This window comes from Hypomesus transpacificus, chromosome 15 (genome assembly GCF_021917145.1).
Source record: "Hypomesus transpacificus isolate Combined female chromosome 15, fHypTra1, whole genome shotgun sequence".
Classification (NCBI taxonomy): domain Eukaryota; kingdom Metazoa; phylum Chordata; class Actinopteri; order Osmeriformes; family Osmeridae; genus Hypomesus; species Hypomesus transpacificus.
Window position 1 is genome coordinate 2,202,816 of NC_061074.1, and position 15,657 is coordinate 2,218,472.

The 15,657-nt window shown below is 41.4% G+C and overlaps 1 protein-coding gene and 1 long non-coding RNA gene across 2 annotated transcripts; one reads left to right on the top strand and one right to left on the bottom strand.

Moving 5' to 3' along the window:
• Window positions 1-2,984: 2,984 nt before the first annotated feature.
• LOC124477802 (von Willebrand factor A domain-containing protein 7-like) lies at window positions 2,985-9,381 on the top strand. Its single transcript, XM_047035825.1, has 15 exons — window positions 2,985-3,390; window positions 3,481-3,750; window positions 3,912-4,005; window positions 4,115-4,240; window positions 4,612-4,798; window positions 4,892-5,064; window positions 5,150-5,262; window positions 5,366-5,482; window positions 5,762-5,971; window positions 6,215-6,347; window positions 6,534-6,680; window positions 7,561-7,647; window positions 7,758-8,032; window positions 8,200-8,493; window positions 8,678-9,381. The coding sequence occupies exons 1-15, from the start codon at window positions 3,193-3,195 to the stop codon at window positions 9,155-9,157; spliced, it is 2,904 nt and encodes a 967-aa protein (XP_046891781.1). The 5' UTR covers window positions 2,985-3,192; the 3' UTR covers window positions 9,158-9,381.
• Window positions 9,382-9,575: 194 nt separating this feature from the next.
• LOC124477809 lies at window positions 9,576-11,791 on the bottom strand. Its single transcript, XR_006957186.1, has 2 exons — window positions 11,018-11,791; window positions 9,576-10,904 (listed from the first exon to the last, which is right to left on the bottom strand). It is a non-coding gene; the product is annotated as an uncharacterized LOC124477809 (long non-coding RNA).
• Between the last annotated feature and the right edge of the window lie 3,866 nt (window positions 11,792-15,657).

Sequence of the window (15,657 nt, forward strand, 5' to 3'; positions counted from 1 at the left end):
CAACCGTGTGAGACAGGTGGCCTGATGTGGCACCACTTAGAGTCCACCAGCTCCAACCTAGTACCTAAATGGCCTAAAGAACCACAGACTTGAATTTTGTGTTGGCGTCTTGTGTTACACTTGCACCTCCTTCTTTCTCAGGTGACTCTCCTGCAGGCTGTCAAGACCCCTGAAAAACCAGATCATCATCAACCAGATCCCCCCCCCCCCCATGTAGTAACCATTTTAGCAGATCATATCCTGTACAGTATGTATTTGTGCTGAAGAAGGCATGTACTGAGTATCTTTGGAAACCAACTTTTCATCTTGCTGTGGTTTTCACAGGTGCGACCCAGAGTACTTTAGTCGCCAGAGGTTCACAGGCAATGGTCCAAACCGTGGGAAACTTCAACACAGTGCAGAGATGATTAAACAAGTGGGGTTATAGGCATTCAGAATTAACTATACTCAGTCCTACAATCTGAAAGTTGTTGGTGAGAAGGATCAGACTGAAACTTATATTAACAAACATTGAGCATATCTGAAAAGGAACATGGATATATCATACATAACAATGGATAGATTTTTTTGTTAATCTAACCCTGAGAGTTCTATGAATGTGGGCATAGGAGAAATATGCAAAGCTTTTAAACCCCCCTACAATCATTATTCACGTGCTTTCAATGCTCAAATGAGCACAGTCCAAACATTTTGAGACAGTCTTGCATGCGGGTTGTAGGAGCCAGATACAAAATAGGTACTTGTTTAGTACTCTTCATGTAATCTTCTTATTGACAAGAGTATATTATAGGTATTTGCATTATTTTATAGCCTGGCTGCCAGCCCAACTTCTCCCCGCCCACAAAAAAATGTGTTCGGAAAGTTGGGTCTGGAGGGTCTCGTATTGGGGACAACTACAGAAAACCAGAATCGGGACGGACCAATGAAATTGCCAGGGCGGGCTTTATACGATGATGGACAGATGATCAACAGTAACGTAATCAACAACGTCACGAAAGAGCGCTTGGGTTGAATTCGTTTTCAACAAACAACATATTACGTTGCTCTGATTGGTTGTAGGTCTATCCAATTGAGCGAAGAGGCATTTGTTTTACGAGTTCGGTTGAAACATGCCCCGTAGTCACAGCCCAACGGAGAGTTTTCAGACTCATATTCTGACTAGAATTATGAGTATGACAACGTCAGGCTAATTATTTATGTAATGGACAGCCTTTCTTAAATCCAATTTCTTGTGTCCAGTAGATTGAGTCGTGTTGTAAAGTGAACCAAGAATATGTCCTCAGAAAAGTACATCAACAAGCTTTACCAGCAAGCCTAGCTTTATTCCAAATCTGAAATAAAACATAATTTGTATGTCCCGGTTTTCTCAAGATTGTAACATGTATCAAAGTACATAAATAACTGAATTCATATTGACTCAATTTAATTTCCGTCTTCTTTTAATCAAGGAGATCTAGTTGAATATTGTTTACTATATCTTTTCTGTTCCATCAGTTTTCTATTTGATTTTGTGGAGGTGAATCAAAACCCTAGTCAGGTTTATGCTGTTTTAAACACCCATCCAATATCTGGTGAGTTATTAATAATTAAGCCACACAAAGTCAAAATAATTCAACCAGTTAGTTGCCAATAGCAATCATCAATTCACTACATGGCATTCAGTCATTTTTTTATTCTGAAAATGAAAGTGTTTGTGTATGGCACAACATGAGAGATGATTGATGCGTGTATTGTTTTTAAAAGACTGGCTATCATTTTTCCACTCGCAACTGTTAAATCTGTGTCAATTGTCAGAACAACATTCTCAAAAACATAGTCTGAGATAAGATACTAACTTCTAGTTACAGGTTTCATTTCTTTGAGTTAATCTAACCCTGAGAATTCTATAGATGGGGGCATCCATAGAATGCTCAAATGAACAGAGCACAGTCGAAACATTCAAGACAGTCCTGCATTAGGGTCGCAGGAGCCACATACATAATGGGTACTTGTTTAGTACTGTAAACGGTCGGGGAGATACATGCCTGTGCTGTGGAGCGGCTCCACAGTCCTCCACTCGAGTCTGAACATCCGTTTCACGGTTATGGTGATCTGGTCATTCAGATATCACTTTGGCACAGCTCTTCCACCTGCTTTCCATCAAGAGAGACACATATCTAGGGGTTATGGTATTAATGCATCATCTGACTTGTCACATTGGTGTGCACTTTGTGTAACAATACAGATACACTGTTGGGCCTGTCTTCTCTGTCTCACTGCAGTTGTCTTTCTGATACTGGGCAACTAGCTAGCTGGTGTGTCACATGACGCAACTGCCAGTTCGATTGACCGATGGATGTCATTGGACAATTGAGTAAAAGTCAGGTGATCTGTAACTCTCGATTGGCATCTGCTTCATATTTACGACCTGCTTCACATGCATAAATGTACCATAAACTTGGCACAGACACTTTACACATCCATTCAGTGCAAGACATCTCTAGACATGCGACAGGACATTCCCACAACAAACATGGAAATAGGGTGCTGAAAGCAACCATTAATCGTTAAATAACCATTCAACTTAGTGTTAGCTATATGACGTAACATTTCTACTATCTTAATGCTATGTGAGTGGTTTGATAACTTACATAATGTATTTTTCTCTGCAAAAAAAAATAATATGGTGTTTTTGGACATCTTAAATAAAATAATTTGTTTATGGATGGATGAAGAATCAGGTTACCTTTTTATAGCTGAAAGATGTTTTCAGTATCCACATTCCAGAGCACTCTAAATGAAAGGTTTTTCTCTGTTAAAATCTAATATCTTAGGTCACAAAACAACATAATCATATCATCAATCAATCATCACCAAGCAGTAGATAAGTAACCATGGTACAGGATAAACACTGATTACAGTTAACTGGCAAACATTCCAAAGAAACCAGTTAAACTTGTAAACCACTTGCATGATTGGCATGCATGACACCCTTTATTATGTAGTTCCATGAATTGCAGATCACTGCAGGATGAAACACTTTTGAGACCTTAAGTGGCGTATACGCATAATACTCTAAAGGCTGACTACTTATTCACAAGAGAAAGCTATAGACCGCAGAAATATTTAGTCGACATAGATGACTTGCTTGATGAAAAAATTGCTTGATTGTGCCGGATTTTGTCTCTCTCTGTCTGTGTCTTAGGTCGGTCAATGATGCTGTCTGCTGTGCCATTAGTCTTTCTCCTCATTCCTTTCCTGCAGAAAGGAGCACTTGGTTTCAAGGCGATTTCTGTGTTTGAAAGTGGCTCAAAAAATCACCAACAAATCACAGTTGAAGCAATCTTGGAGACCACTCTACAGGTCTGCAGAGATGTGGCCATCGCTGAGGGACGAGACTTTTCATCAGCGGTAAGTAGGTTGTCACTAAGGATAACAAAAAAAAAAGTTTTGGGATTGTACGTAAATGTGAAATGTGTCTGTGTTTATGTGTCTGTGTAGCCCAGACCCTTGACTACTGAGGGTGTTGCTCTGGCCTGCCAGTCCTCAGGGTCTGAGAGTTTCTCCAGAGCCCAAGGAGACTTAAAATGGAGCAACACATTTGTGGACGCCCGGAAGCTGTTTAGTCCCAGTTATCACTTTGACAGCGAAACTTTCCAGGAGGGACGTAAACTTATTACTGATGGCATGTCAGTGGTCAAAAAGAGTATCGACCAAGGAAACTTACAGGCAGCAAGAGAGAAGCTGGGAGAAATCTCACACACTTTGCAGGTGATTACATTATAATTGACTGTAATTCTCACAATTGAACATAACTTTGTAAATGTTTTGCCATGTAAACATTTTCAATATAGAAATGACTTAAGTTGGAATTTTGTGGCCTTTGAATGCTGTTACATAACGTATGAATCCTTCATAATTTATCCCGGAAGGATTTCTACAGCCACAGTAATTGGATTGAATTAGGGAACAAACTTCCCCATCCCAGTCTTATCAGATCAGACATTTCCATTGGCCCAGTTGCAGGTATATGTACATACCCTGCCAAAAGTACAATATATGATCAAGAGCAATACCATTGCCATCATTTCAATTTCATATGATTCGTTCATTCATTAATTGTTCTCTTCACCAGATAGCAGCACACCCACCTGTAGGAGCTGTGTTGATGATGACTGTCGGAACAACATTCTGGACAACATTTTTAGAGACAAGATACTAACCTCAGGATATTTCAGCTTTTTACCATTCAAACCCGAAGGTAAATCGCCATCTGCATTTGTAAGAAACGGTAGGGGATTTAATATTGGCCAAACAACCAATACTAATTCCCCTATGTTTGAAGGAAAAGGGGCAACTGAAAGGTGTTTTAACCATTATGCCAATAGCAATGGAACTGCAGTTATTTGACTCTATGGGTTGAAACATAGCAAGAGTGGTCAAGAGTAAAGTTAAATGAAACATATATTTAATAACATTGCAAATTAATTAAATAAATTAAGGCAAAATAAAAGCTTTAAATCGTACCTACTCTACCACCATGATTATTGTAAATCAGAGAGAGAGAAAAAAACTGTTAAAAGCTTTTCTCTTTTTTTCCCCTTTTCTCTCATGATCTGCACTTTTTGATAGGGAAGTGCAGCCATGGAGACTTATTGGACACAGCCAGTTTGATTGAGCCAACGGGAGGCATTAACAAGGACGACCTTGACGCAAGGCACGGGTTTTTACACCTGACTGCTGCGGACATGGCGATGGCCGCCACCAGAGAACTCCTGGAGGACATCCGAGGTGCTGCTGGAGACAGAAACTTCCTGCAGTACGAGACCGAGAACACATGACAATGGTGTGTTAAACAGATATAGCATGGTTTACTTGTACACTATTGTAATCTCTCTTATCTCTCTCTCAGGATGATTGGGATTTCCAATGGAACCAAGGCTCTATGTTTAGTGATCGACACCACAGGCAGCATGTCTGATGACATTGCTGAGGTGAAGAGGGTGTCTTCCCTCATTGTTGACAGCAGGAGAGGAACAAAAGCTGAGCCCTCACTCTACATCCTGGTCCCCTTCAACGATCCAGGTGGGACATTCTCATTGGTTGAAGATCAATAGATTATTTAAGGGTGCCATTTCTTGTGATCATGGTTTCTCTGTTTCTAATCCAGAATTTGGGCCACTAATGAGGACAACAGATCCAGACTACTTCAAGACCCAGATCAATAGTCTTACTGCTTCAGGTGGTGGAGATTTTCCTGAGATGAGTCTGTCAGGACTCCAGGTGAGCGTACAGTTAAAACACTTGTCACGTGACAAAAAGGCTTGACCAGGTCCACACTTAGAGCACCCAGTGTCCTCAGTGGCATTTCCCTTGTGTTTTGCAGCTGGCGCTAACGGGTGCTCCTCCATCCTCTGAGATCTTTCTCTTTACTGATGCCACGGCCAAAGATACTTACCTGGCAGGCACGGTGCTTGCACTGATAGAGCGCAGCAAGTCAGTGGTGAGTAGCCATTCTTTCTTGAGAGGAAAGCAACTACTCATCCAACATATCCTCCCAAACACCAAACTTGAGGCCCAGAGACAGTGTACTGATGTCTGTACTGTCATGAATACAGTATGCTATGGTCACAAACACTCCCACCGGTGTGTCTGACAGTAGATATTTCATACTGAATATGACAGGAAAAAATCCAGCAAATTTTCAACTAGAATTTTCTTTGTCAATCCCTATATGTACCTTTTGATGTAATCTATCTCTTTCCCTTTTGACTAATTCTAGGTGAATTTATTGTTGACTGGGAGCCTCGCGTCCAGAAGGAGAAGAAGCAGCGGAAGTATTGACCAAGGGCAGACCATGCAAATGAGATCGGTGGACATCCAGCTGTACAAGGACTTGGCCCAAGCCTCCGGGGGACAGGCCATCCAGGTCACTAAGACCCAGCTGCCCGAGGCGACCAGCCTGATCTTGCAGTCCACCAGCTCCAACCTGGTACTGTACCACTGAGATGAGAAACTACTCCGTAGTAACTGACTCAGACTTGATTCCTCTGTGTTGTTAGCTTATCTGTATTTTACTGTGGCATCCACACCCCTTTCATTTCATTTAGATGCAGTTCTATGGGCTTGTGTGAAGCCCTCTGTGACATTGCTTGTAAAAAGGGGCTATACAAATAACATTTGATTTCTTTCTTTCTCGTGCTTCTTTCATTGTCTTTTGTTCTCTCTTTCTCAGGTGACTCTTCTGCAGGCTGTGAGGAGCCCTGGAAAACCAGATAACTTCTCCTTTGTTGTGGACGTGTCTGTGACAAACGTGACCGTCTACATTGTTGGCTCCGCCCCCTCTTTTACTCTTATTAATCCTGCAGGTGACAACAGTCTTTACAATATGTATTTTTCTTGGTCCAGCACATAGCTCTAGTTCAAAATACTAATATTACTAAAGATTTTGCATTGTGTGACTTATATAGTGATGAAACCAGAGCCCATATTGTTTCAAACAAACTTTCAATCCTTACAGGATATCATGTTATTTCTGGTTGCTTTATCCATAGGTGTGTCACAGAGTAACCTTGACATCAATGGTACGCTGGCATCGTTCCAAAGTGTGGGGACATTTCAAACATTGCTGCTGAATAAAAAAGTGGGGCTCTGGGAAATCAGAATTGACTCTGCGCAGCCCTACACTCTAAAGGTTGTAGGTGAGAATGATTACATATTGGAAGAGGGTTAAATAAGCATTCCATGCCTTTGCTATATATTTTCTAATATAATGGAACTGTGTTTTACTTAAGTGACATTCCCTAACATTGTTATCTTATTAATCAGCTGTGTCAAAAGAGTAATTTAAAAATGTACTTTATGACTTAGCAGCCAAGGTTGTTGGTAGATGAATACAATTACCAGACAGATTTTTTTGCCAGTCCCAAAAAATACATTGCTTTTGACAAGCTATTTCAATTTGCTTTTGGCAGTATATTGGTCTCGTATGCGATCCCAATATTATAGTCGTGTGCAATGGTAGTAAACACATCCATACAAAGTCCAAATAGGGTCTTGCTTTGGCATTGGCGTGTGTGGTTCAGAAAAGGATGGTCATGGTCTTAGGGTAGTGCATTGTTACAAATTTGGCAACTTTGTTATTAGATTTAGACTTTTCACATTTCCTAGCGACATTTCCTTTTCTTTACTTTGGTGATCAACTTTTTGTTGTTGAGCAGCAGCACAATGACAGTAATTATATTTAATTGGGTTTTAGCTACTATAGGCCTACATCACAAAAACAATGCTGTAAGATGGCTGATGCGATTAACGTTAAGTACGCAAGCGCACAACACATAAAACGCAGCAGATCCAATCAGATTGAAGTGACAGCAAACCAGCAACTTTCTCAAGTGCATTTAGGAAATTATATTTTCCCACCCACCTGTGTGGTGTGTAGTCTTCATAATTTACCTGACAAAAACAATGTATGCATTTGGTGACTGGTGAGTGCTCATTTTGGACGCTGGCTGTGAGTGTGATCATGTCATCTTTCTGGAGACTAGTGTTTCCCAAATTCCCATATTATTCTACTTCCAGGTCAGAGCACTCTCAATTTTCTGTTTAAACTTGTGGAGGTTGCCGAAGGCTCAAGTCTGGCAATTTTAAACACCCGTCCAGCATCTGGTGAGAGAGGAAGATTCTATGTGCCATTGCAAATACATTCATATCAATACATATATATTGATATTGGCTTTCTCTCAGTTTCTCATCATCCTCGTTTAATCTGCTCCCAGGCAGCAACGCCACCCTGGTGGTCACGGTAACAGGCAGCGACTCTGCGGAGGTGACAGAGGTAGTATTGGTAGAGTCCTCAGGGACGCAAGAGATCAAAGGCGGCGTGCAGCCAATGGGGGGCGGAGATTTCCTGGTGACGATGGGTAAACTACCCGCCGGCGACTTTTTAGTGCGTCTTAGTGGAGTAGACAGCAGCAGCAGAATCCGGGCAGCACCAATCAGCTTCCAGAGACAGTCCTCCACTCGTGTCAGGACCTCCAGTTTCATGGTTACGGTGAGCCCTCAGGACATTCATATATCACTTTATCACAGCTCCACCAGCTTTCCATCCAGAGAGACACCTATCCTGGGATTATTGTATAATCTCGCCTCATTATTCCATGTAATTTACTGTTTGATCACAGTATGGATGACTGTCTTTGCTGTGTCCCTCAACATCAGGCTGTATCTGATGGTGTCTTTGAGCCAGGATCCTCCCCTGTAGTCCCATTCACAGTGTCAACCAATGGCACGGGAGGAGACTTTGTTATCCAAGCCACCAACAACCAGGGGTTCAGATCATCCTCTCCGCCCAGCCTGTTTGTGGAGACTGGGGGAAGCGCTAACGGAACTGTCACCCTCACAGTGCCCGCCGACACGCCCTCCGGCAGTGACGTCACCCTGACCATTGAAGCTCAGGCCCCAGGGACGGTTGACACCAATTATGCCGTGCTGCGCCTCTCTATCACACGCCAGGTAACACACCAAAGACACAGGAAATCCTTAAAAGTTAAGTTTTTTTCCCCCAAACAATCCTCTCACAAGGTCAGAATGTGGGTCAGGTAGCTTGTTTGTATAACATTTAAACCAGCGACTGTTTTAAATAGACGTCACTTCAAACAGAGGTGAACCTCCTGTTCTTGTCGGTTCCTCCTCTAAGGCGACAGACGTGACTCGCCCTGTCTGCCAGATCGTCAGCGTAACGGCCAACTGTTCCGCCAACTGCAGCCTGTCCACGTGGCAGCTCTCTGCCAACCTCTCCGACGGTAACGGGACGGGCATCCAGCGGATCAGCCTGCGCCAGGGTGACGGCACCCTCAACACCACTAGGGTGTTGGAACCTGGGGGTGAAAACGTCACCCTGGCACTTTACAGTGCCTCCTGCTGCTCTCCAGATGTAGAGCTGGTGGCTGTGGATGGTGAGGGGAATGTGGGCACGTGTTTCCAGTCCATCAGGGTTGCGACGACAACAATGGATACCACCAGCCAAGCACCTAACACCACTGTCTTTCCCCCTCTGCCTATGACCAATGCTATAACGGTTCCTGTAAGCAATCCCACCAGCAGTGGGAATGCTTTAGATGTGTTTGCTTCAATCTATTTTACTGTTCCTCTTGTAATCCTGAAGCTTGGCATTTAGCTAGTTGGTGGAACACATTGTTCTATTGCGAGTATCACAACAGTATGTCTGTATGTAGAAGTTATGATTACTATCGAGTAATTATTCTATGGTGGATTCTATATTATTATTAGATCAAGGGGCCAATTATTATCATTATTTGGTATCCATACAATCATCATCTTCTGTTTATCCAGGGTCGGGTCAGGTGTGTGTAATTTAAATAAATTAAAATTATGTCTTAATTTGTTTGTTTCATAACCATGCTTTACTTCCTGCTTTGTAGAGTTACCATGGACATGTCAGTTGCAAAAACAAAGTAGGGTATATTCAGAATTCCTGTTTAAATGATAGACTAGGCCTATAACAGTGGCAGTTAATGAAAAAGAAGTCAGATAAAGATGTTGAAAAAAGTGCAGTTATAAGAACTAAATTCACATTTTTGCTGCTTTCTGTTATTTTGTGGCCTAGATTAAAAGGCAAATGTTATTTGACAATAATGAATTATTCATTTTAGTATCACCTGTGTGCCAGTGTAGGTCAGTTAGCTGTAGCCTACTGATTTCTAGCCTAGTTCAATAGTGTAAAAACATTCTGTCCGGTTGTGCTTGCCTTTTTTCATTTTTATATCTAACTATTAGGCTGCAAATTAGCGTACTTCCAAGTTTATTCTGAGCAACAGCCTCAAAATCGACAAAGGTCAGAAGCTACTCCTGTAGCACACAGAAAATATAACTCTAGTGCTACAGACATACAAAATTGAAATTAAAGTTTAAAAGTCGGTTCACCAATGATTATCAGTGGGCTTATTTGTCTACAATCATCAATTGACAGTTGTTTGGTTGATTGTACATAGGTGACAAAATTTGATTTTCTCGCCCTCTAGATGATTGGAGGAAGTGTGTATGGTTTGAACGTGGGGGAGAGAGACAGTTGTCTGCCTCACCGAGAGAGGCGTTAAGCCTCAGGAAACCCAAATCCACAATATCCTTTTTTAATTCTGAAAGTTTAATTTAGGTTGTGGGCTAAAATATTATCGTATGTGAAGCAATAATATTAACTTCTGTTAATCACTTTTCTTACAAAATTGTTCATACCTTGATGATGCTGGTGATGATCATTACACATTGTAACTCACCGTAGGGCCTACTGTTCAGAAAATGTTCGGGTTAGAGTTGAGGCTCACCTTTTCTATGGCAAGCCGATACAACAGTGCCCCCTCACTTGTCAGTTTTCAATAGGTCACCAATTTTGGTACAACACCCGGACATCTTGAATCCAAGACTATTTTACTAATGAAATACTGTCTAGCTAACTAAGGAAAAGACAATATTTAAAGTGGATGGTTTATTAGCTATCCGCTGAAAAGTGGATGTCCCTGTCTGAGCTAGCAAAACGATGAACGCCAAGCCGTTGCTTCATAATAAGTTCTTCGACCTGTTGCTTAAGATGGAGAATCTCTTCTTTGAGAGACTCATTTTCTTGGAGTGCAAGAACAGCGGGATCCGGAACCGAAGCGTAGTCGTGTTCTGCCAGTAATTCATCCATCTTCTTACCCTGTGGTGGGTCTTCTCCCACGCCTCGATCTATCCTCTCCCACACACCCAGTCTGAGGTGAAACAGTATTATGAACAAATGAAAGTGATGGCAGAAAATGAATGTACATTACAGTGAACCAATTAGATCATATAGGCTTTGGGTGTTTTACCCTGACTCATCTGATTCTTCACCCAGTGCATCCTCTCCACAGGTGGGAGTGGTCCCATGACTGAAAAACAAACTGTCGCCTTAATTCAATTTAGGCTATTTAGTTCAATCGATGGTCACAGGTCAATACTGACTGTTGGACGAAGGTTGTTAAACGTTGCCAAAAATAAATACCTTGCCGTTCTAACAATCGCCCGCCTGCCATGCTTGATCGAGGACCATGTAAAAAGAGTTGGTACAACTCCCTCCTTAAGTTTCCTGATGCCACATAGCGTCTTTGTAATTGACTCTTCAGGAAAGTGATCGGAACACACTCTGGTGTTATCTGCGATCTGTAAAAACAATGATCATAACAACTAGTATCAAAACAAATCAGTAATTGATACAGATCTATCATCCCGACTTGCATTTGGCTGGTGTCTTAGGTAGCGGAGCTAACATTAGTTAGCTGGCTTGTCACTGATGTCAACAACAACAACAACAACGTTAACAATATCTATTGTTTGCTTTGTGTTAATGTTGACTAGTTTTGCTTGAGTAACATTATGCTCTTAAAATAAAATAAAAATATATTTAAACCAATCATTCACGATGTTACGTTAAGGAAGAGTATGAGAGGAAAAACCTTGAGCAGGTAGGACACACACACACAGATACCATAAACATTCAGGCACTTTCTCACGCACATGTAAAACATACACACACACAGACATGCACTGTGTGCTGGTGTGCAGGGCCAGCAGATCCAGCAGTTCCGCAGTGAGACCACTTTCCTCCAGAGGGAGCTGCAGCGCCTGTCATTCAGCCAGGAGGGGGAGCTAGAGGCAGAGAGGGAGATGAGACTGGCGATGCAGGACAAGTGTCAAGTAAACTAGGGTGACCGGCAGACGTCCTCTTTTACCTGGACATGTCCTCTTTTCGAGACTTATAAAATGCGTCCGGCAGGGATTCCAAAATTGTCTGGGATTTAGCCCCGTCAAATATTTGTGTTTCTCTGTGTCTTTCACAGACTAGTTATTACGCCCTTACAAGTTTTGGAAAGGGTATCTCCCTTACATTCCACCTTCTTGCGCGAGCTCTGACTGTAGAGAGAACTTTCATTGGTCAACCGCCTTCTCAATGTTGCCAGATGCACAATAATTATCCTCTCAATACAATCATTTTGAGCCTTTGGTTTGATACTTTGCCATTTCCAATCTGGCAACACTGTGAGCACCTTGCCGCCTTTGTTATCATTATTGCTTCAATATATGAGGACTGAAAAGTGTCTTTATTTTCAAATTTTAATATGTGGCCATATACAAAATGTATTATTTAAATATTTAAAATGTGTTATTTGTTATCATTATTGCTTTAATATATGAATAAGACACTTTAAAGACATTAAACAACCACTGAAAGCCACATAAGCACTGGACTAAATGCAAAACCAAAAGATTTGTTTTACATTTGCACTTAGCAATTTTGTTAAGGTTCAAAATTGAACCCCCCCTCCCCTCCACCCTGCGTGACGAAGTGTCCTCTTTTTTGCAAACTCAAATCTGGTCACCCTACGTAAACTAGAAGACCTGCATAAAAGGTTACGGTTCACCGAGTCACGTTAACAAAGATAACACGATCAACTCTCCCAGTCATTATGGAAGCAAATCGTGACCAAAATTCAAGAACGTGGCTGCAAAATTGTAGCCTGACGTTGTCATACTCATAATTCTAGTCAGAATATGAGTCTGAGAACTCTCCGTTGGGCTTTGACTATGGGGCCTGTTTCAAACGAGCCTGGAAAACAAATGCCTCTTCGCTCAATTGGATAGATCTACAACCAATCAGAGCAACAGAGTATGTGACGTATGTCAAGCGCCTCATAGTTGTTGTCAACAGAACTAAACTGAGAGGCAGCTAAATCTTTACTGACTAAACTGCAAGCAGACTTGAACTATGCTTGAAGAATGAATACAAATGATTTTTGCCTGTGTTGTAAAATTAATGGTGGGGGGAGTACTTGTTCACACGGTCAACCTTTTTGAGCTAAACAATAAAGGGCAATGCGTATACGAACGAGTTCTCCGTTTAGGATTACAACTCCACAAAAGAAAAGGAGAAACCACAATGACCACTGGGTTTTCATTGTGTCCCATCTTCTTCGCGACCATCGGGCCAGCTGATAAATTAAACTTTTACCGAATCCCGTAGGAAGGACTGCAAAAACATATTTTCCATCGAAAAATGCCTTGATTGCGTCTCTCTGTTCCTCTTTCAAAATTAATGCGCTGTCGATGTCTTCTAAAACAGACTCGATGGCAGAATCATAACATCCCAGATCTCCAGCGGTAGCCATGTTTGTTCAAAACGAATTCAACTTAAGCGCTATTTTGTGTCGTGGGTGATTACGTTACTGTTGATCATCTGTCCATCATCGTATAAAGCCCGCCCTGGCAATTTCATTGGTTCGCCCAGATTCTGGTTTTCTGTAGTTGGTCCCCAATACGAGACCCTCCAGACCCAACTTCCCGACCAAATTTTTTTGTGGCGGGGAGAAGTTGGGCTGGCAGCCAGGCTAGCAAAATCGTGACCACAATTCAAATTAATTTATATATATATCTATGGAGCTACCCATCTTGTTCGGTAGGGGGCGGTGTGCACATACGCATTGCATTACATGGCAAATGTGCCGGGAAATTGATTGAAATGCCGGGTCTTTAGAGGACGCATCACAGATCATGGCACTCCCTCAAATTGTCCAGACACTGATAGAATTAGCTGAGCTGGTAGACACTAATAATATATTTGAGTCTGATGCCCGTGACCGAGTAGAACAAACTGAGTTGCTAGTTTGAGGAAGACCCAGATCATCTGGGATAGCACATCTTGCCGACGTCGGCCCGGTGTGTAGAAGATACGTCGGCAAGATGTAGTATAAAGATCGTTGGTATTTCGAAACTGACTTCCAGACGATGTGTGGACGATGAATCAAATCACACCCGGCCGCACTACAGATTTATTCTGATAGATAACTCCTTATATGCTGTTAAATACTAGGCAATGTCTGATCTCTCAGAGAGCAAATATTTCACTATCCATAACCGATATGAAATGTCACTTTGCAAATGAACATAGCCTATAGGCTGACCATTGACTTTGATAGGAATAAGGAGACAATGAAAAATATGCTTGAGTACTATACTACAGTAATATGCTTGATGCAGTACAGTAGCTAGCTAGCGTGACTTGATTCAACCTGGATTTTCTGTGTGGGTATTATAATTAAGAGACACAATTGAAGTTCATGATTTTATATCAGGCTATGTTGATGGCATAAGCTCTTAAAAGAACTCCAACACAGAAAAGAGAACAACGGAACATAAATATATAGGCTATAGCTTTGCCAGTTGTTCCACGCCTTCCATCGGTCTAACTGCCGATCTTGGCAAAGGAGAAGACACAAGTTTTTACAAGTTTCATAAGCACTTGCTCCATACTGTTCCTCCAACGAGCAACTTAGCTTTTGTCCTGAGGTAAAGTTTGGTCGTTCTGAAATCGTTTACTTTTCCCTGTGAAAGCAAGCTGTTTCACCTTTGGCCTAGTTCAGACAAAATCTGAATTTCCGCAATCTGAATTTGAATTTCCGCAATCTGAATTTCAGAAATCTGAATTTCAAGAATCTGAATTCCTGCAATCTGAATTTCAAGAAGCTGAATTCCTGCAATTTGAATTTTAGAAATGTGTATTTTTGGATCAAAATAATTCAGTTGTATTATATTCGGCATACAAATAATTCAGATATTATATATTCAACAGCAAAATATTTAAGTTTTCTGAAATTCGACACACAAAAATTTCAGATATTTCATTTTCAAATGTAGATACTTTTGTCAGCTTTCTAGCTCCATGAATCCGTTGCTTTGCATCCTCCGATGGATGGTCTGGTGCCTTACGCCGAACAGCTCCGCTATGTCCTTTATTTTTAAACGATTTATTAAATAGTTTTCGATGGACTCGAACGGAATGTGGATGGTTGGTCGTCCCCTTCCCATCATTTGAGGCTCCACAGCATCCAGCCGTTCCAGTACTGAAGAGAGGTGTACTATGGCAACCTCATTAATGTGTACGTCTGTGACGGCAGAGTATGCAGCCAAGCTCTCTGTGACTTGTTCTACTCGGTCACGGGCATCAGACTCAGATATATTATCAGTTTCTACCAGCTCAGCTAATTCTATCAGTGTCTGCACAGTTTGAGGGAGCGCCTTGATCTGTGATGCGTCCTCTAAAGACCCGGCATTTCAATCAATTTCCCGGCACATTTGCCATGTTATGCAATGCGTATGTGCACACCGCCCCATACCGAACAAGATGGGTAGCTCGGTCAGCAGGGAGCTGAAGAAGAGCGGCTACTGACGTCACTCTCCTGCGCCGCTCAGAATGCATTTTCGTTTTCGAATTATGGGCAGTTCTTTGAGGGCAGAACATGAAAATGAAAATGCAATGTCCGCTCTGTTTTCTTTTTGATTATGGCATAACATTTGCAGTCTTGAGGAAGAAAATGCAAATGCAAATAGGATGATTGATTACTAATTTTATTTATGAGTCAAATAATGCAGCCACATTCTTAAAATGAAAATGCATATCTGGAAATACATTTGAATTTGAATTGTGGTCACGATTTTGCAGCCACGTTCTTAAAATGAAAATGCATTTCTGGAAATGCATTTTCAAATTTTACATTTCAAATTGAATTTTGGTATCTATTTGCTGGGGCATATTTTGAAAATTAAATTTCAATTGTCTTTTTTGTTTTCATTTTAATTAAGGGAAAGAAT